Below are 20863 nucleotides of genomic sequence, written 5' to 3'. Positions count from 1 at the left end.
TTGTTTCTCTTTCACTGATTATTTGTCAGGTTTTTTTTAGCTTTTCTTGAAACTCAGTAAGTGACAGTCGATGTAAAATTTACCTGTTAATGTTAAAGTAGATCACCAAGGTCTGCACTTTGTTATACTTAAATTTTTAGTAATTTGTCTGATGCGTGAAGGCGCTTAAATGATGTTTCTGTTTGAGGCAGTAAATTTTTTTAATCTTTCAATCCTAGCGGATGTTTCAACAGTTATGATCTCTGAGACTTGATTCAATTTGAGTGTATATTGAGCTAAGCAGAGCAGCAACATGTTATAAACTGTTGACTGGAGAACACCCTCCTCCACCATGGCTCACAATCTCTCTATTTTCTGCTTGAAAATGATGCATGACAGTCACTCTCTTGTAGTATTCCCCCTTCTTATTCCACTTTTCCGGATGATGGCTGCAAACCTGTCCTGCCTGTAGAAAGCATCCACTGCATATTTGATTGTACCTTACAGAAAATCATAGTTGCAGCTAGAATATGTAATCTTGAGCTTTGGTTTTTTTTTTCCAGGCTAATCATTTACAATTTTTTAACCACCTCGCTTGAAGCTCTAACGTTTTGTTTGCTGCATTTTATTTCTTGTTGAATTAAACTTCTACCTTTTTGTATCATTGTTATTTAATTCTGAGTGATATTTTGTTTTAAATTTACTTAATTTTCTCCAAGAGATCACCTAATTGACACTGTTTTGTGAATGAAATTGTTAACAAGACGCAGATGAATTAATGATGAAAGAAGAACATTATGTGAACTTTACGTATGATGTATATGGTAGCTCCAGCAATATTGGTTTGCAAACTTGCGGATGCTTTCAGTCAGACAGATGGAGGTAGATAGCCAGCATAAATTACGAATTGCTTTGGTTCTCTAACTACCTCCAAATTCTTCTTTCTTATGTTGGGTTGAATGGCTTGCTTCATTTTTAAAAATTATTTTAGTCGCTCATGTACTTTTTACTGAGTTGTATTGTTCAAATTTATAACTGCATCTCTAGCTAGGCCTGGGAGAGGATGGATTGAGTTTTCATTTGCATTGGTGGGTCCTAATGATCACATCTGGTATAGTAACTTGAGTTTCACCTAATATACTTTATAGCTCAAAGTTCTTTATTTAGTGTGGATGTACCGTTATGCCTTTCTACGGTCAGGTCATGAAAACCTTGAGAAATAAAACTTTCACTAATTACCGGAGGGGGGTGGGGGGGTCATGCAAAGTAAAAAGTAGGGATTATGTCAAAACAGCGTGGGTCCTAAAATTGGTTTTGTTGAAGACGTTATTGGTATGACGCCTTGTATGTGTCCTTCCTAAGTGTGTGAATATTGTGAATTGTGACAAAAATGGTAGTTGATTCAAAGGAATGTAAATTGTGATGAACAGAAAAAGTTTTTGTTGCTAGAAAAATGAGTATCTCAGTTTGACTCTTCTTGCAGCAACAAAGAGGTCCCTCTTGGTATCACTCTTTACCAGCTCGAATGTAATTTTATAAATGTTGTATCCTATTCAGTTGATATTACCAGTGCAAGTGGGTATTAATATGGGTGGAGTAGGGGGTATGGATGTTCCAGGATGTAAAAAGATGGCAGAGGTATCGTGACATGAGAGTTATCGTCAGCTTCAACACTCGCACTCCACTTTAAGTTAAGGGTAACTGCACTCTTCCCTTTGATCAGTTGAACTTTCTTTTTCAGTTACTAGTTGGGTTTTGGGAAGAGGTCTTGATACAGAGACCTCTTCTTGAGTTGTTGATTAATGTTAACTCTGTACAGGGTCAGACTGATATATTATGAATTTCACTGGGATATGTTTCTTGTTATGCCGGAACTGGTGACCACTGAGTGAAGGCAGCACCGATTGTACCCTGAGAGCCAGTTTTTGTTGTATGGTGTGGGTGTAATGCATGCTCATGTTACATGGAATTTGTTCTAAAGAAACTTTCCATTTCTTTGTGTGTATCCGGGGAATTGGATATAGTCTCTGGCCCCTTTGCAGAGTCATAAAGGGGGGAGGTGGTGGCATGTCCTTTTTGTTTCTTTCAGTAAGACCTGGTTTTGTCCTGAATGTGTCCTAGATGTGTCCTAGTTGTATTTTAAATGTACATGTTGAGCCCTGATGATGTTCCCTGACATTTGTATGACTTGATGCTGAGTGAGACATGATTGAATTGTGTAGTTTCTCTCACCCAGTGGAAAATGTGCCTGCTTCTTTTTTTTCTTGTTTGTCGATATTGGACAGATTGTTGTTGATTTAGTGTGAGTTTCGGTGGATTCTGCTGAATTGTGTGTACGGAGTGGCTGGTGGTTCCTTACATGTGGTTGGTTTCTCCCTTTGCCCATGGTACCATTGTCATACCGTCCCTCCTAGCATGTTTTAAAACCAAGTTATCTCCAAAGTATTGTAAAATTTGTGCACAGCATGAAAGTTTCCCTTGATTCTGTCTTTGATTTTGTTGGTTTTCCCCAAGTCGAATGTTCAGAATGCATTTCATGTTGTATTACGTAGGGTTATTCATTTTGTGTGCTTATTTAGTTTCTGTATTCTAAAAAGAATTACCTAATATATCATCTGTACTAACAATACTTTGCTTCACCTCTACTAGCTTAATTTCTTTCACCTATACTTCGCTTGCAAAGATTCTCCTTGGAATTTACCCATTAACTGAACCCATGCATGTATGCTTTTTCAAATCGCAGTAATGCAAAAAGTCGTAGAGTAAAAAGCAGTAATTCAAACAAATTGCATTTTTCTCCCTCTTTTACTGTACTTCAGCTGGCTATTCAACTGCTTTTCTACAATTTATCCTGCTTTGAAATAGATGTAGATGATAGTGGAACCAGTATCTCAGGAGTGCTCGTACCATATGTTTAGCTTTCTCAAAAGAGGGACCCACTTCAAATTGTTAATGACGTTATCATTTGTGAAGAGTCATGATTCTGCGTGAAGTGAAGAATAGCCTTTGACTCTCCTATGAAGTTACTGAGTGAATCACGTTTGACTAGAGTGACAGTAATTTTGTTCTCAGGGGTAAGAGGAGTGATGGTGGCGACTTTTTTGGCCTGTAGTTATGTAGTTTTCTGTTTTACTTCCGTAAGATTTAATACATTTTAGTTGGTGGTACCTTAGGTGTTGGCACTTGCCTCACCTACACTAAGGTGAAATATTTCCCAAACAGTGTTTAGTGAGTACATTTTCAAATTTTCATTTACTGTCCGGTGGGAAAGGAAGCTCCACTTCCACTCTTGGAGTTATTGCATGCTGCCTATGTTCGTTTGAAACCGAATTGGTATGGTTTCAACTACCAGGGACAACACCCCCTCCTGCAATTTGTTTCATTTTTCTCTTCTTCTGCACATTTTAGAAATTCAACTTGATAATTTTTGTCAACACCTTTTGTTCAGTATTGAGATTCACTAAAAGTCAATTCTGGTAGGTGCCTCACCCCTAGTTTTCCCATGAAAACAGTGGTTTTGTACTAATTTTTCAAGAACATTCTCAAAACCAAACAAAATTTCGTGTCAGAAAAGGTCAGAGTGATTCATATGTACAAATACACCCAGCCACTTTCAGATGTCAATATTTTAATAAGTTATATCGTTTTCAGTCGGATGTCATTAAGCAAGGTCAACTTTCATTTGCATCCCACTCTCAAATACTATTGACATCAGAGGTCCATGTCTTGTAGTGAGCCTCTGGGTGTTTTTCTGCTCTGCTGCCCAAGATTCTTTCTTTCTACAATTGCTGACACTACACCCTTTTTCTTTACCACCTCTATTTTCTTTACCTGGCTCTGTTCATCTACCTCTTTCTTATGGTCTCATCAGTCTATGAGGTAACGTGAGGTCTATCTATAGCTCTGTATATCCACCCTCTTCAGTGCTCATCGTCCATCTTAAAGATAAGAAAGATATAAACATCGATCTCAGGGATTTTTTTGTTGTGGTTATCTCAATATTGTCTGTGTGAGTCACTTACTATTTAAGTCTCATCCTTCATTCCACTTCAAGTTGTTGATTTCAACCATACATTGTATCTTTGATAATCTTTCTCTCTACTTAAATGTCAATCCCACATCTTGATCTTGTGTGTTCATTATCTATAAATATTGGTTACTATAAGCTCCTTTCTATTTAAAAACCCATTTTCTCTTCTTTTATTTTGGGGGTAGTCATGGATGGTATTTTGTCCGTCATATGATATGCCAGTGTCTACCAGTATTTCTCTGTAGTATCAAAATGAAACACGAGGCAGGACTTACCTGGAAGTGCTAGACAAGAGTTTGTCAATGAGTTGTGACCATTTTAAAGCCATTTTTAGTAAAAGAAATAGGTACAGGCCACTGACTTCCATGTTCGTATGCATTTTTGTATACATTCAGGGTTGCTTTTACAGTAAAGGGAAAGGCAGTGGTATGAACTGTTTGCACTTTCTGTCCCTGATATTCTCCCAGTCTGAGCTAGTACCTTGCTACATGACCCCTATGTCTATAATGCCTACTTTAATATGTGTAACTTTTGTACACTTACAGCACATATTCATGAAATAAGCCTGTGCCTCGTTTTATTTATTGGGGAGACAAGTGACTGTATACATCGAAAGGTCATCCTTTATCTATCCCTATTGTTGTGGTCCTTACTATACTGCTACTTGTTCCCCCCTGCACACTATTACATGACTCACATTGACACTATATTCATTGTCATCATTTAGGACCTCATCATCATCATTGTCATCCTTAATTTAATTGGATATTATTTAAATTGTGTTCAAAAGTACTACACATAGTTTGATTTACATCATAATTTTTGAAAAGATAAATCTTTTATGCCTGTATGAAATGCTTGTCAACTCTATAGATTTATTTTTTGGCTGGATTTTTTAAGTCATTTGACTCTTTTTTTTTCATTTTTAAAACCAAATTGTCTTTAATCAATGCAATAAGTTCTGAAATGGAAATAATTTGCTATCATTTTATCTGAGAATGTTAAGCAAAATGTTGCAAACTTTTTAAAATTATATGACAGAGTCAGCTGTGAAAAATGTATGGTTTGCACTTCTTTCTTGTGGCCTGTGTATGATGGCTGTCCTTTTGTTTCCTTCCAGGGTGCCTCTCCAGCTTGGTGGAACCACATGCACTACCAGCATCACGCCAAGCCAAATGTGGTCAGTAGTTGTAATGAGCTGGACACTCCAGCTCTGTGAACTTGACTTAGTGGGTGGTTAGCGGATGTTCTGGTTTGGTTTGCTTCATCTTTCCTATCAAACATCTATTGTCCTAACTTGTCTCTTCCTTCTTTTGTGTGTTTGTTACTCTCTTTTAACACCTTTAATCTTCAGCGCTTCTCTGACCTTGTTGTGTTGCAAGTGCTGTAAAACTCTTTACCAAAACTTAAAAACACCAGCTCTGCCGTACCTGTTGCCATGGGTGTTTATTGTTTTGTTATTTTGGAGTGTCTGTGTTTTAGAAGTTACATGTTTTACAATTTTCTTTCCCTTTTTTACTTCTTTTCTCTCTCTACTTTCATTGTTACCTATCAATATTTTGCTTTTTCTTTGCACTAAATGACTGTCATTGCTCCAATGTACTTTTCTTATAGCCGTCAGTGTTTCTGTTGTTCAAATCTGTTCCTTAACTTTTTATCAGTCTGATTTTCCCGAACAGCCAGAATGAAATCTGTGCTGCCATTCAGAATTTGCGTATATTTTTGTATCACAATTACAGATTTAAACCTATCTCGTTTGTCATTCAAAAAAGTTAATGAATGGCAACATTAAGGAAGCATGGAAAAAGCAGGGGTATTGTAGAGGAATTTCAGTAACAGTTCTTAGTGGGAAAACGACCTGGACTCTTGATCTGAAATTGTCGGTGATTCAATGTGTTACAATTTGAGAAATACGGTGTGCCTTCTAGTTGCGAATTCTCCCAAGGAAAAAAGTATCGTGTCTATTTTTAAGTTGACCAGTATTATAAACGTGCATGTGGAGGACTGAATGGAAATGTGTATATTAAATTAAGGGAGATGAAAAGGACGCACCGTGTGTCGTTCTGGCGGATGGGCGTAAAGGAAGCGATGTGGAGTGTCGTTCTGCCTGATATGAATTAATAAAGTGTTATCATGCTGATTTGCCATTACATAAAATTCACACATAGATTATAAAACACCCTGGCTTTATTCCATTTCCTTCTATTTATAACACATATGGTTGATGTCTATTGCGTACTGTAACTACCAAAATGAGTGAATTTGTTGAAATAGAATTAAATGTGTAAATGTCAGAGTCTGGTAAATTCATGAGTTTGTTATAAGTTATATACAGTTGAACCTACTGTTACAACCACCTGCCAAGACAATCATCGTCGGCACTAACAACCACCTCCCACACCACCATGTGTGTAATTTTATGTTATAATGACAGTATCCAAGTGAGTGGTTGGCGGGTGCTCTGGTGTAGGCTGTTTCTTCTTTCCTATCAAACATCTATCGTCTTTTTCTCTCCTCCTTCTTTTTTGTTTTTGTTACTCTCTTGTAACACCTCTAATCTTCGGCACTTATGTGACCTTATTGTGTTGCAAGTGCCGTAAAACTCTTACTAAAACTAAACTAAAACAGTATCCAAGACGACCAGTCTCTTAGATGCCCACTGCTCTTTGACAATGGGTGGTCGTCTTGACAGGTTTGGCTGTATTATACTGCTTGTCACTTGTCTTTGAATTAACCTCATGCACTTTGTTTGTGGGTGGTTTGCGGGTGCTCTGATGTGGTTTGCTCCTTCTTTCCTTTCAGACATCTATCATCCTTATCTTTCCTCCCCCTTTGTTTTTGTGTTTGTTACTCTCTTGTAACACCTCTTATCTTCCAAACCGCGGGTGGTGGGAGGTACCATTTGTACATCCCCCACTTCTTTACTTTTCCCCTGTCTGTTTATTTATCTTACTTTTTCCCAACGGTAAATGACCATTATATTGTCTTGATAACTTCCCTTTACTCAAACAAACAAACAATCAAATGACCTAACTGTGTTGCATGTGCGGTAAAACTCTTAACTAAAACTAAACGCTTTGTTTTGTGACACACTTTCTGAGTGGGTGGTTGGCAAGTGCTGTGGTGTAGTTTGCTCCTTCTTTCCTATCAAACATCTATCGTCCTCATCTCTCCTCCTTTTTTTTTGTTGTGTTTGTTACTTTCTTGTAACACCTTTAATTTTCAGCCTTATTGTGTTGCAAGTGCTGTAAAACTCTTACTTAAAAAAAACCACAAAACTTTTTCAGATGGACAAGGACCCTGATGTGCGTCTTGATGCTCTGTTTGTGGTGGGTGAGCATATGCCCGTGGAGGTTGCCAAGAACAGGAAGAAGAGCATGCCCTACAACTGGCAGAACTACTATTTCTTCTTGTGTGAGTATAAGTATGATTTTGCATTAGACTGAAAAAGTATCAACGTTTTTCAATAGCAATGGCAAGTTGACTGTTTTTAGGACAGTATCTCTGATGATTTAATATGTACTGAATATGATTCCTTCCTACTGACAGAGTAAACTGATTGTAGGAGGCAGGGTCGTATAAGAATTGTTTAATAAAGAATCCATTTTGTTTATTTCAGTTGTTAATTTATACTAAAGGTTTTCTAAATTTTTTGGTGAGCAGTATTCTTTGAGAGGCACGAAGTACTGCTGCTAGTTCAAATGGCTTTCTGTGGCTGGTCTGTCACTGTAATGTGAAACATGATGATCAGCATTCTTTCACCCTGTTATTGGGTATAGGCCACCAAGAAGAGCCGGAGATCTGCTTCTAGTGTGTGTGTGTGTGTGTCCAATCCATCGCCATTTTCTTTTTTTTGATCTCATGGTCAATTGTTCGTAGTTTGCTTCGCCTCCTTAAAATACTACATTTCCTTCTTTCCTGTCAAACATCTATCTGCCCTACTTTTTTTTGGTGTTTATTGCTCTCTTGTAACACCCCTAATCTTCGGCACTTATATAACCTTATTGTGTTGCAAATACTGTATGGCAGTGTTACTGACTGAAGTGTCTTTAGGCCATTCCCAAAGGGGGGGGGACATTAACATCTCGAGTTCTTATGCACAGTAGAATTGTAATTGTAAATGAGCTGATTCATCAATGTCATGCTCATAACTGTGCCTGACCTGCAACAGGGAACTGCTGCTTTTTCTTTCCTAATCCTTGTTATTGTCATTTTCCCTCTATTTCTTTTGTGTGTTTGTCACACTCTTGTGACCCGCTATTTCCGGGATGCCTTGGTAGTTGAAGCTGACTTTGTGCTGTTGAAGCTAGAGAGGTGAGCAGAGTAAGTCTGATTCCCTGTAAGGACTTTTCTAACTTATGTTAAAAATAAAAAATAAAAATAATACATTCGAAGCATGATAAGGCAATGATTTTTACTTTGTATTTTCGTTTCAGTGGGACCACCTCTGCTGTTCCCGGTGTATTTCCAGATTATGCTGTTTAAGTTCATTTACAGCAGGAAGGCATATTTGGTAAGAAGGCTGTTAAATTTGTTTATAAACTGAAACTAATCATCATTTATTTTTGTATGACATTTATGTTCCCTATGCCTGCTGCTCAGGATAAAAATGACTCGTAAACTGTATTTTGTTATTCAAAAATAAACATTTGATCCTTTTTTATATTTTTTTCCCACCAGGATCTACTGATGGTTATCATCTTCTTTATCAAGTTTTTCTACCTGTTTGTTCCTCTCTTGGGCGTCGGTGGTTCCCTCATCTACTACTTCAGCTTCAGGTCTGTATATACTCTGTGTGATTTTTAGACCTGTGCAATAATAGTTTGGGACTTTTGATGTACACGGAGGTGTCCTGTGCTCCTCGTATTACTTTTCAGTTCTATTTTCCTACTGCGCCCCACAAAGACTGGTGGTTATCATGTTGACTTATTGTAAACTACAACTCAACAACCCTAGCTCAGCAATCATTTTAAAAATTACGGTATGCAGTTTTTAGTTTTACATGAGTGCCCATAGACTGAATGTTGTTACCAAGGAAACAACATTTGCTTTAAAGGAAGGTATTATCAAAATTGTATTCCTAAAAATATTGATTTGAGATGTTTGCAAAGGGTTTGTTTTCTGGGAAACATTAAGTTTTTTGACTCTCCCGTAAACTTTAAAAAACTGCATGTGCTGTACTCTTAAAAATGACCGCAGAGCTATAGAAAAAAGTCCAGTCGAATCTGTTGTAGTGACCACTTGTCCAAGACAATTACTGTGCGAATGACCACTTCCCACTGCCCCCCTTGTGTTTCTGTTATATTATAATGACATTGTCTATATTCATATACTTTTTAAAACTGGGAGTCAACCTCAATAGGGCTGGAGTTGGCAGACTGTTAGATGTTTTTTGGTTTTAGCGTTTTCAAAACTTTTTTGTACATTTGTTTAAGTAAAGAATAACTGTGGAGTCTGCTTAAACTGAACACAGTTAAGTCTAAAACAGCGGCTAACCGAAATAAAATTTCACTTACTCTCTTCTTTCTTTTTTTTCACCAAAACCAAAAACCTGGCTAAATCGAAGAAAGTCTGGTGGCCCCGCAGATTTCAGTTTTAAGTGGACTCCACTCTATATCATTAAAAATATGTTTTATCAAAGAATAAAAAGAGGAGCCGGATAAACCTTCCCTGCCCAGTGTGTGTAACACTCTGTTTCTTCCTTCCTGCCCCTTGTGTACACAGATGTCTGGAGAGCCATTGGTTCACCTGGGTGGCCCAGTCCAACCACATTCCCATGGAGATCAACCACGACGAGGGCCTGCCCTGGCTCCAGCTGCAACTGCAGGCCACCTGCAACGTGAGCAAGAGCGTCTTCAACGACTGGTTCACCGGCCACCTCAACTTCCAGATTGAGCATCAGTGAGTCACCTCAGGCTACATGCTCCTCTTGTTTTGTTGGCTTTTTTTTTTCTTGAAGTCCTTTGCTCGTATTTATAAAGTTTGACGATTGGAAGATGTCACAGGTAGATCTGACTTTGTTTTGTTACCTCTCCTTTTCTGTCTTCTTTGCCTGCTTTCAGTGATTGTGTCGATGTGCATCTCTTTGCTCTGAGCTTTCATGTATATAAAAAGTATGTCATCTGATTAGTGTACCTTACAATAAATCAGTTTCAAGTTATTGGTCTCCAGCCCAAGTCTGTGAAGAGGATGTCATCTGATTAATGTAATTGTGTTTTAGATGATAACTTGCCTTTTTTTGTAAGTCAGTGGGCTGAGATATTTCTCACTAGATCTGTTTCTGGACATAAGTTGTTTTGGGGAAGTTATTAGCGAGTTTCACCCCTTCCTGTGCCTGTGGGAGAAAGCTTCCGAGTGTCCTGGTTTTCATAGGACACTCCCTCACTCCGCCGCAATGTTCCTTTGTAGTCATTGTTGTTCTTGAATATATATGAGAGGCAGCGTGGTGGAATCAGGCTCTCGTCAATTTTGAGGCATGTAGAGTTATTGGTATCATCTTCAAGCTTGTTCACTTATTTTTACTTGGATGAAAAAAAATCCATTTATCTTGAATACAAGTCGAGATATTGGCGAATGAATGTGGTGGGGGTCACCTGTTTTCAGAGGTAAAATTAGTGAGAAAATGGCCGCCAAAGATTAGTTATTTCCTTAGCTAAGAGTCCGTGGTAACTGAAAATTTACATTTTTTGTGCCTTTAATCAACGTTTTTCAGAAAAACCCACGCAGAAATGAGTTCTTTAATGGGTGGAGAGCCAAAAAACAAAAATTTGATAAAAATGCAAAAACCTGCAGAAAAAAAACAAGTTTCTTCACTTTGATTATTTTGACGAGAGCCTGATTCAACCACGCTGCCTCACATATATGTCTCTGCTTGTTTTGTTAAGAATATTGATTGTATTAAGAAAGGAACATTAGTTTCCTGGAACCTGTTTAGGCCCACTTCAACAGTGAATTTTAGAGTTTTCTATGAGATGGTTTGCCATAATTTTATGAAGAGGGACTGAGAACACATTTTGACTATTCCAGTCAAGGACTTATCTCTAATTAGAGCTATAATTTAGTTGTTTATATTAAAGTTTATTTGATTATTTCAATCTTTAAATTGGGTATTGTTTAATCAGTATGTTCTATAGCATTAGCCTCCTTATTTAATGATATCCCTCCCCCCTTTAAAAAAAAAAACTTTTATGAAGATGTAATAATCAATCTCCTTGTTCATGCTCTTGCCATCTACAGTCTGTTCCCCACCATGCCCCGACACAACCTGTACAAGATTGCTCCTCTGGTGAAGTCTCTGTGTGAGAAACACAATGTCTCCTACGTGGTGAAGCCGCTGAGCACAGCCTTTGCCGATATTGTCAGGTGGGTGCGCGGGGAATCTGGCACAGTGCCGCTTTCTTTGTTGTAGACTTTGCTTTCAATGGTGTTCTGATAAAAACATGTTGCACAATTTTACAGTTTAAAACTTGTGATCAAGCAGTTGAAAAGGTGGCACTGAGGTTGTCCTTTCTGTGTTAATTTAAGGGTGCCCTAAGGCTTGTCAATCCTGATTTGGAGAAGTTTTAGATGGTTTCATTGGGCTGATTGTGTGCTCTTTGGAATGTTGACTCTCATCCTCCGTCTGGGTTGGCTTCCCTGCAGGTTTTGGTTTTTATGTTCTATTAAAGATTTTTCGGGAATGTGGAACTGAGGTTGTACTATTGTGTGTTTTATGTTATTTTACTTGAAGATAATTTGTGCTAAATAAAATTAAGTATGTTAAAAAAAGGAAAATAAATTTTGTCATAATTAAAAGCTCTGCTGTGGGGTTAACAATGACTCTTATGTCTGTCAGGTTCCTACCTCTATACTGCCCCCTTTTCTCTTGTGTGTATTTGTGTGTAGGTGTTCGTGGGGGATAATGTGGTGGAAGGGGGGGAGGGGGATAATGATTGAAAGTCTGCGACAGCTTCTGCTTTTTGTTAATTGCAACTCTCCTGACTTGCTTCGGATTAAATGGGCCTGTTTTTGTGCACACCCATGATCAATTAAGAATCGACAACAGCAATCACGTGTCTCAAGCTCTGCCATAAACTTGTTTTTGCGTATTGATCTGATCTGTGTCTGATGCCGTTTCCCTTTGGTCCAGGTCTCTCAAGCACTCTGGGGAGCTGTGGTACTCCACCTACCAGGCCTTCCATGCCTCCTCCTCCTGAATACATACCGGGAGACTGCAGACCAGCATGTAGCTTTTTTTTTTTTACCGAATTTATATTTTCTAAACTGACCATCAATTAAAATTTGCAAATGGTTTATTGTACTTAGCTCATTATGACAAGCTGAGCTCCGACCATGACTTGTTGTTTAGTGTTAGTGCTGTGCCATCTAATTTTCTTGGGACAGGTGCTAGTAATAGCACATGCGTTTGCTTAAATGTTTAGGTTTTTTTTATACGTCTAGGTTTGGCTGAAATGAGTAAAATGGCACATGTACTGAAGTTGATCCATCTCAACTGTTTGCCAAGTTGTGACAACTTCATCCAGTTGTTCTTGGTTCAGAGCCCCGACTCTTGAAGATCGCTTTGTCAATGTCTTACTTTGGGGACGCTAGTTCTGTGGAGTCAACAGTTCCAGAAATTATATTTTTCATCTAACATTCTGAAAAAGAATGAATGTTGCAGCTGTACTCACGAGCAGAACTATTGACTGAACTGTTGTCAGCTCAACAAAGGAAATCTGTGGTTGAATATTTAGAACTGATTCAGTATATCTTGTCAACAACAAAAAATCGTGTTGTAAAGGAAAATGCGTTTGGTTTTACAGGTGCAGTGGAAAATTCGAGTAATGTTATGATATCTTGTCGATAATAGAAACTGTCCAAATATCTCAAATTTTGTCATTGTTGATAGTTCTGTGTGCTTTTCAAACGTGAAGTGTGTTTTATATTGGTTATTGTTAATAAAAATTTCAAATTGTAGAAGTTCAATGATCTCTAGTTGACTCTTTAAGTTTGTTGGAGTGATTTGAAGCCAGGTGTTTTCTAAAGTATGAATGCTTTTCTTTTCAGTTTATTACTTTTGGGTTGCTGTAAAAGTGAACAGCATTAATACAGAAGTTTTTTTACTCTCCTGTAACATTTGTTGCCCAGGCTGTCACTAAATCTATGTTTTTTGCCTTCTGTTTGGAGACAAATTTACAAATGGAAGAAAAATGAGTACTCTGTTTTCACCAGAGTTTTAAATTTTGATATTCTTGTACAAAAATGATGTTGACGTTAGTAGATCTAGTACTCTGTTTGCGCTCTGTAGAATTTTTGTCACTCTTGAACATACTGAGTGGTGGATGTTTTTCTCTCACCAGCCGCTGGAAAGTAATAGTAATAGAATCACAGGGTAAGAGGAGGAGGTCTGACTTCTGTTTCTGATGGACAGACTTTAGGCAGTGGGTCTCCTTCCTGATTGTAAAGTACGTTTGCATTCCTGATGATCTTGCTCAGAATCAACACCTTTAAAAATAATCACAGTCTTTGGGTGTGTATCTGACAAGAATTTACATTTTTTCTGGAGTGTAGTTGAAGATCTCTGCTTCTTGTTTCAATTCATGCGGGTACAACACCATCAGAGCAAAAGAGTAGTCATGTTGGTTTTTTTAAAATAAAGTGTTGAGTATGCTTTCTTGAGAATGGTAAACTGACCCAGTGATGGGAATGGGCCAGTATTCTATTTACTTGTGCGAATAAACATCTTCTCCCAAGGACGTGTCCTCCTGTTAGGATTGTGCTTTTGTTCCCATGTTCCAGTTGTTGATCATTGTTGATGTAAATATTGTTTTCCTTCCCTCCTCATATTTGTGTGGTCAAGAGGGTTGTGCTGACACCCTTCAGATTTTCACAGAATCTTAGTTTTGCTTACTTGTTGCCAAGAAAACTGTTGCTTGTTGTCTTGTTGGTTTTTTCCCTTTTGTAAAATTGATTTGACTAAAATTGGATTGGCGTTGGGTATTTCTTCTTTGATATTTGCTGTGTTTTGTTCTTTGTTGTGTGCAGTTAGTCCCTGTTAAACTTGGTCATGCTGTTCTCATTTGCTTCCGTACACAAACCCAAGATAATTGTTACTCTTTTAAGGAGGCAGAAAAATCAATCTCAACTCCATTTGAGAGTAGAACGCCTTTGACCCCATTCAGACTTTTAAGTGATAGAATATTGAAATATTGAGTTGTTTTTTGGGGGGGTATTGAATAACTCTTGTATGAGTTACTGCGTGACATTTTAAGAAAGCTGCACTATTCATCTTTGAAAATAAAATTGTTTGTCAAATACTTTTGATGCCGTTGATATTGTCTTGGAGGTTGTAGAATGAACACAGTTTTGCTGTGAATTTGAAGATGGAGCTGGCTTTTAGTTTTCCAGCGCTATACTTTTTTCCCAATAAATAAACTGTTACTCGTTATGTTTTTCTCTTATTCCAGTGCTGTGGACTCTGAAAATGGTTATGTGTATTGGAGAGGGGAAGGGGAGGTTTGTTTTGCTTTTTACTCCCATCTTGTCCATCTATGTACTGGTATGTTAAAAAAGTCTCTGAGTTGAAGGGAGAAATAGTGTATTCAAGTTTCTTGACTCGTCACTGCCGTACAAACTTCGGGCTCAAAGATGGACTAGTAATAGAAAAAACAGTTTTGATCATGATAGGCTCTGAGAATATTTGTGCTTTGAGCTACATTCTGGGCTACTCCTTAAAATTACAACTCTCAGTCCTCTGTCTTCATATTTGCCAACCTATGCATTCATTATTCATTTTTGTTGGGGAAAAAAGCACTTTACCAAGTGATTAAGAGACACTGAGCCCGACTTGGCATATCTGGATCCATTGCGGACAGTCTTAATCATCTTGTTGTTTTGCAGGAAGAATTCAACTATACATTCCATTTTAGATCAGATGCTTTGCTTTGAAACTAGCCCTGACCATACTGCAGAAAAGACTACTGAAATATTCCACAGCACAAAATCATGGTCCGTTTGAGCATTTCCCAGCAAAGGCACAAAATCAGAAGTCCTGTTGTGTTATAAGAAAAAGCACAATAACAAGGTGAAATTCCAAAATAAGAAATGTTAAATGTCTAAATATCGCCATTATAGTGCGTCTACTTATATTCGCATCGCTTTGTATGCTTGGAGGTGGGGTTGTGTAAATCCTATCCTACTTACTTGTTGACACCCATTTTTTTCTGCCGTAGTCATATATTTACCAATTACAATATTATGTTGAGGACATGTGTAGTCCTCCCTACATATGACTTCCCTCTGATCGTTTTTACAGTTTTGTCTGGGGGAAGGTTACTCACTGAATTTTTTAAACAGTTCCCAACCCCCCCCATCTCCTGTGACCATGCTAAACTTAACCAGTGTTTTTTTTAAGGAGCACCATTGTTCATTGTCTTTATTTACTCGTCAGTCGACCGGTCAGAAAACTATTTATTTTACACACTTAAACAGAATGGAAGAGTATCTGCTTTTGTCTGTTGGTTCTTTTGACCTCCCTGGAAAATATTTCCTCTCAGCCTGATGTCCTACGGTGGGACAGAATTTTGCCGAAAATCACCTTTTTTGTTATCAATAAAGTGGTTCTTATGGGGGGGGGGGGGGGGGGGGGGGGTGTTAGATCTATGCCCATTATGAACATTAGAATGACTATAGATTGAATAAATGGTGCTCAGTTTGTGTGTTTACTTTTCTCAATGAACTGAGGTCCCTTTTCTGTTCAGAGAGTTTTGGGACATTCTCTTTGAGACTTGGTTAAATCTCCAAACTGGGACATTTTTCTCTGTTGAGAGTGTTTTAAATATAAACTACATGAATTGTGACTGAAATCCGCCAACTTTGGTCTGCTTTTTAAAGCACAGTACAATGTATTTGTTGTTTGTTGTCTTTCAGACTGTCTTTAGTAAATTTGCCCAATCTTTGTGTTTGGGGTTGAAAGGGTTAGAAGAACATTAGGAATGGCCTCTATAACATGTCAAGTAGAATCAACAGGTATAAACATTTTACTGTTGCAGTTTAATTGAAGAAAACATGCTGCAATATTACTGTAATCATAGGTCATTTGTCATTGTGCCCATTATCATCGCAAGACCATTGCAGCATATCAGTAATCACATAGAGGGTAAATTGTATTTGTCTCTCCAACAAGACCTTTCTTGAAATGACTAATGGTTTGGATCTTATTGTAGTGGGCAAAATAATAACCAGTGCCTAATTTTCCTTCCAGACAAAATATTGTTGTACTGGTTTATTCCTTGTGAATTAAACCCATGGGACTGCCTAGTGCACAATTGTTTTAGTTATTAACATTTAAAGTCCCTATCAAGCTAACCATGCAGTGATCATCTATACAAAGTTTCACTGCTCAAGTGTTGGGGACCATGTTTTTTACCTTTGAAATGGCCCTTTACATTGTGTGCTCACTTCCCTCAGAGTGAAGGAGGCTCCTGGGTTTTGTAAAGGGTTGAATATATATATCGGTGAAACGTTTATAATTGGGCTTTGCTTTGATTAGCATTCTGTTTGTTTGGGTCAGTTTGAATAATGAGAAGACACTAACTGCCACTTGCGAAAAAGCAAAATAGACCAACAGAACCGAGATGGAAAGAAAAGTAAGACCTACCCCTACTGGTGGTGGGTTCTGAACTAACTACCCACTGATCTGTGTTTGCAAGTGGTCTGTCTAAAAGAAAAGGTTACAAGTCTAAGGCAGTCCTTGCTGTTCTTGGAACATCTTGAGGCTGTGAGCTAACAGATTGCCTTGTGCTGATATATAAATGTAACTACAGGGGAGTCTGCTTAAACCGAACCCGCTACATCGGAAAGTGGGAAAACTGAAAGAAAACAAAATCCCTGATCTGTCTCTTCTTCTATTCAAGCAATTTTTCTAAATCGAAAACCCGAATAAACTTAAGAAAATATGGCGGTTCCGTAAATTTTGGTTAAAGTAGACTCCACTATTTGTTGGTTTGATTGAACTGCTGAAGTTCTCCAAATTTTTTTCTACTCAACCCGGTGTCCTGATGGTGGACCAAGTCCCCTGCCTTTGAAAAAAATCTTTTATAGCTTTGTTCCTACTTAAGGGCATTAATCTTCAACAAATAAAGCAAAAACTTTTGTAGATACAGGGCTAAATGTGTTGAGATTCATGTCGGAAAAGGAATGTTTTTTCAGCTATGTTGCTGGTTTATTTTGTTCAGTCAAATTTTCATGTGTTTGTTTTGGATGTGCTGTTTATAACTTGTTGCATCTTGTGTTCTTCTGACAAGAATTTGCCTGGCTTATATCAAGGGAGACAGAAACATACTTGAATGACAAGCAACACACCAAATGGAAATACTGCAGCACATCGCAAACGCATATATTTACCTTCTTATTTCACTTTTGTTTTGCAGTTATAAAAAAAATCTTGGCAGTATGATTTGAATCTTTGCATCATATTATAATTTGCTTTAGATACTTTTAGTTAGCAGCCTTGTGATTCATATATCTGTTCCTTGCTACTTTTGTTACTTGAAGTGGACTTTTTGTAATTATCTTCTCGGAAAACCTGTATTTATATAATTCTTTTCTTAGGGTATTTATAAAACTATGTTTTTATAGGACTATTTTGTGACAATGTATTGTTTTCTTTAAGACTTTGTGAGAGATTTAATGTCTGCCTTTCAGTATTGGGGAGAGGACACAGAGCAATAGATCAGTTTGGAAAGGTTTGATTTCCTTTCCGCTTTCTTTTAAAGCTTTTCTGTAAAGATAAGATGTGCTGCCTGGAAGATTTTCACAGCAATGGGGTCCAGTCTTTTTTATATTTTTTTTTTGGCTATTGTCTTTGTTGTTGTTACTGTTGTTGTTGAACTTCTTGAGCTGACATAATGTACTATGACATTGTTGTGAACTGTCCTGCTTGCCTGTACAGAGATGTACTACACACCGTGTGTCTAAATACTGTCCTGCTGTGAAGCGTTTTTGCTGTTTGCCTCAAGTTCCTGTGGCTTATGTTGTTGCTCCAGTGATCGCTTTTCTGTGGGACCCCCAACTGATATTTTCTCCCTCAGTTAATGTGAACAACAGTGTTTTTGGACTGTACACTAATGCATGATGTGACAATATTTGTCAAGTTAACAGTTTGCCGCTCAGACATACTACGGTCGCTTCTATTCAAACTCTGACAAAGAATTATGTCTGTAGTATTTCAGGGTGGGGAATCTATGGACGGCTACATGGCAGAACTCATTATATACCAAAATTGTGTCTAAAGACGTGTTCCTTATTGACCTTTTACCTCCGAGCCACTTTTGCAAAATTAGTTTTCTTTGTGAAAAAACTTGTCTCAAATTGCCTCCACTGTGTTTGGAACCTTTGTTTCAATTTATCTGCACTTTTTGTGTGAATTCCAGTTCTTCAAGTTTCCATCAGTTCAAGATTTTGGGGTATTGTGGGTTTAGCCATGGAGCCATCATCTTTTCTGTTGCACTAATTTCTTTCTTTTCTAGACAAATAAAACTATTTATTTCAATATTTGAGAGTTTTTCTTACTTTTGTATTGTTATTGACCTATTTGGCACAGAAGTGTTCATGGGAACTGTCAAGAAAATAACGTGGTGATGAGGAGTCATTTTTTTTCTTTTTAACAGTTATGAACTGACAGGCCTTTGATTGGACAAAGCAAATGCCTGCCTGAAAGGCAAAGGGTCTTATGTTCTTGAAAGAAAAAACAGTATTGTAAGCAATATCAGCTATGTTATAGGATTCAAGAAATCAGAACTTGTGGTTGTCAAAAGGGACCAAGTGAGGGAATAAAGAAAAAGAAAATATATTTACATTATATATGTACTGATGTTTTCCTGGCCATATTTAGGGAAAGATCTTGTGGGTGTGTTTGTGTTTTAGTGCCTATAAAATGGCAGCTTGCACTACGGGGTGATTCCCGGAAAGCTGAAATCATTTCAGAATGTTATCGGGTCTGCTCGAGTAATGTATAGACTGTAAAGAACATAGAGTTGCTTTTATAAAGGGGGAAATTGCACTTTATGAATGCTGTCTGTTATTTTAAGTGTTGTAAAATCATGGTCAGGCCTGGAATTCTACAATTCCCTTTGTTAGTTCTGCCTTGCTTTTCGAAGCCATTTATTGTCAGTTGTGTCAATGTGGTTCCTTTTACACGAACGGAACCATGTACATGTAACTTTTCCTATTGCTTGATCTTGTTTTTTTCTCAAGCAAGCGGGTAATGTTCCTCTCATAGCACTTTAGTACAGATTCATTTAATTAAGAGAAGCAGACCTTGTTATTGGAAGTTGTGATCCATCCAAGCCTCATCGTTTCTTTCCTCAGTTCACCGTTTGACAGATTAGAAAGACTGTACTATGCCTCTGTCAATTTAGGAAAAAACCCACAGAATTAACCAGGAAAGCAAGGAGCTTAGAACTAACTTTTAATCTCCTTGCAGGAAAGTGAAAGTCGCCTAATAGTTTTCCGACTTTTCCATCTTTTTTTTCATGACGAAAAAGAAATTAGGCCTATACAAATATAACTGATCAAATTTCCTGTGGATTGTTGGAGACTCTTAGTCTCTCTAGTTTTTCTATCAGTTTTACTCTCTTCCCAGCTCTGAATGACCATTACTGTGTCAAATATGGTTTTTCTTTTACTTTTACTTGAACTAAACTAGGATTTCACTTCATTTGGTGTTACATAATTTAGTGCAGAGCCATCTTTGTTAGGCCAGAGAAAGCTTCCCGAGTTGTTGTTTTTTTTAGAAAGACGAACATCTGGACAGATGGAATGTAGAGGTCAAATATTAGGAACATATGTTTCACGACGCGGTGGAATCAGGCGCTTGTCAATTTTGGGGCATATGAAGTTATTGGTATCATCTTAAAGCTTGTCCGTTTGCCTTGCTTTTGGTGAAGATAATATCCATTTATCTTGAATACAAGTCAAGATATTGGCGATTGAAGGAGGTGGGGGTGGCCCACTTTCAGAGGTAAAATTAGTTTTAAAAATGGCCATCAAAGTTGACTTATTTCCTTAGTTTGAGAGTCCTAGGAAACTGAAAAAAAAAAAATTCTATAAAAATTCTCAAACCTGCGGAAAAATGCTACTTTCTTGACTTTCATTGTTTTGACAAGCGCCTGATTTCACCACGCTGCATCACATATTAGTATTCAGTGTTTTATTTTAGCTTTTTCATGATTCTTGAATATCCAGAAATATCCCACCTCTTTACTGCGTGTGTTGAGGGGGAAGAAAAAAACATCGAAGTAAAATATAGCAACTGCAAAAAGTAAAATGTATATTACAAACACCCCTCACTCTATAGAAACACATTAGACATGATGTAACAGACTGAAAATACAGGACACATCTGTTTATAGATTACAATAAGTTTAATTTTCAGTGGAAAACTCATGACATGAACAACGAAAGGTGAACAAGTAGAGTAACTATAAAAGACATTAACGTGCAAATAAATATACCATGTTTAGAAAATGTCATGGAATAAAGATGTAACCATAAAATGACCTAAAAAGTATGGAGAGTTCCTTGAGTTAATCAGCTTAAAGTAGTCAAAGAAAGAAACAATAATAAATTATTTTATCAGTAAAGGTACACAGTCTCTTGTCCAGCCATCTTGGGATCAGACTCTTGCCCCAGTTATGGACTGCAACAATAGAGAAATGTAATGTCGAAGACAAACCGGTCTACTGTCGTGAAAAAATGGTAACATCTGAACTCAAACTCAAATAGAGTAGGGGTAAACTGAATGATGGGAGTATTGCAGTTGTTATGTGAAGGTAGATACGTAGGCTTACTACTACTATTTTCATAGCAGAAAAA

The 20863-nt window shown here is 37.5% G+C and overlaps 1 protein-coding gene across 6 annotated transcripts in view; it reads left to right on the top strand.

Annotated features, from left to right (window-relative positions):
* LOC101854223 (acyl-CoA (8-3)-desaturase) overlaps nucleotides 1-18541 on the top strand; it is a 68468-nt gene extending 49927 nt beyond the window's left edge. For all 6 annotated transcript variants that reach the window (XM_005090520.3, XM_005090516.3, XM_005090519.3 and 3 more), the window contains exons 6-12: nucleotides 5130-5189; nucleotides 7297-7423; nucleotides 8446-8522; nucleotides 8690-8787; nucleotides 9734-9910; nucleotides 11246-11371; nucleotides 12138-18541. In XM_005090520.3, coding sequence (XP_005090577.1) covers nucleotides 5130-5189; nucleotides 7297-7423; nucleotides 8446-8522; nucleotides 8690-8787; nucleotides 9734-9910; nucleotides 11246-11371; nucleotides 12138-12204 — 732 coding nt within the window. In that variant the 3' untranslated portion in view covers nucleotides 12205-18541. The remainder of the gene's footprint in view (nucleotides 1-5129; nucleotides 5190-7296; nucleotides 7424-8445; nucleotides 8523-8689; nucleotides 8788-9733; nucleotides 9911-11245; nucleotides 11372-12137) is intronic.
* Nucleotides 18542-20863: the final 2322 nt, after the last annotated feature.

This window comes from Aplysia californica, unplaced genomic scaffold (assembly GCF_000002075.1).
Source record: "Aplysia californica isolate F4 #8 unplaced genomic scaffold, AplCal3.0 scaffold00018, whole genome shotgun sequence".
Classification (NCBI taxonomy): Eukaryota; Metazoa; Mollusca; class Gastropoda; order Aplysiida; family Aplysiidae; genus Aplysia; species Aplysia californica.
Note: the sequence above shows the minus strand (reverse complement) of the source record. Positions and strands in the feature narration are given on the sequence as shown.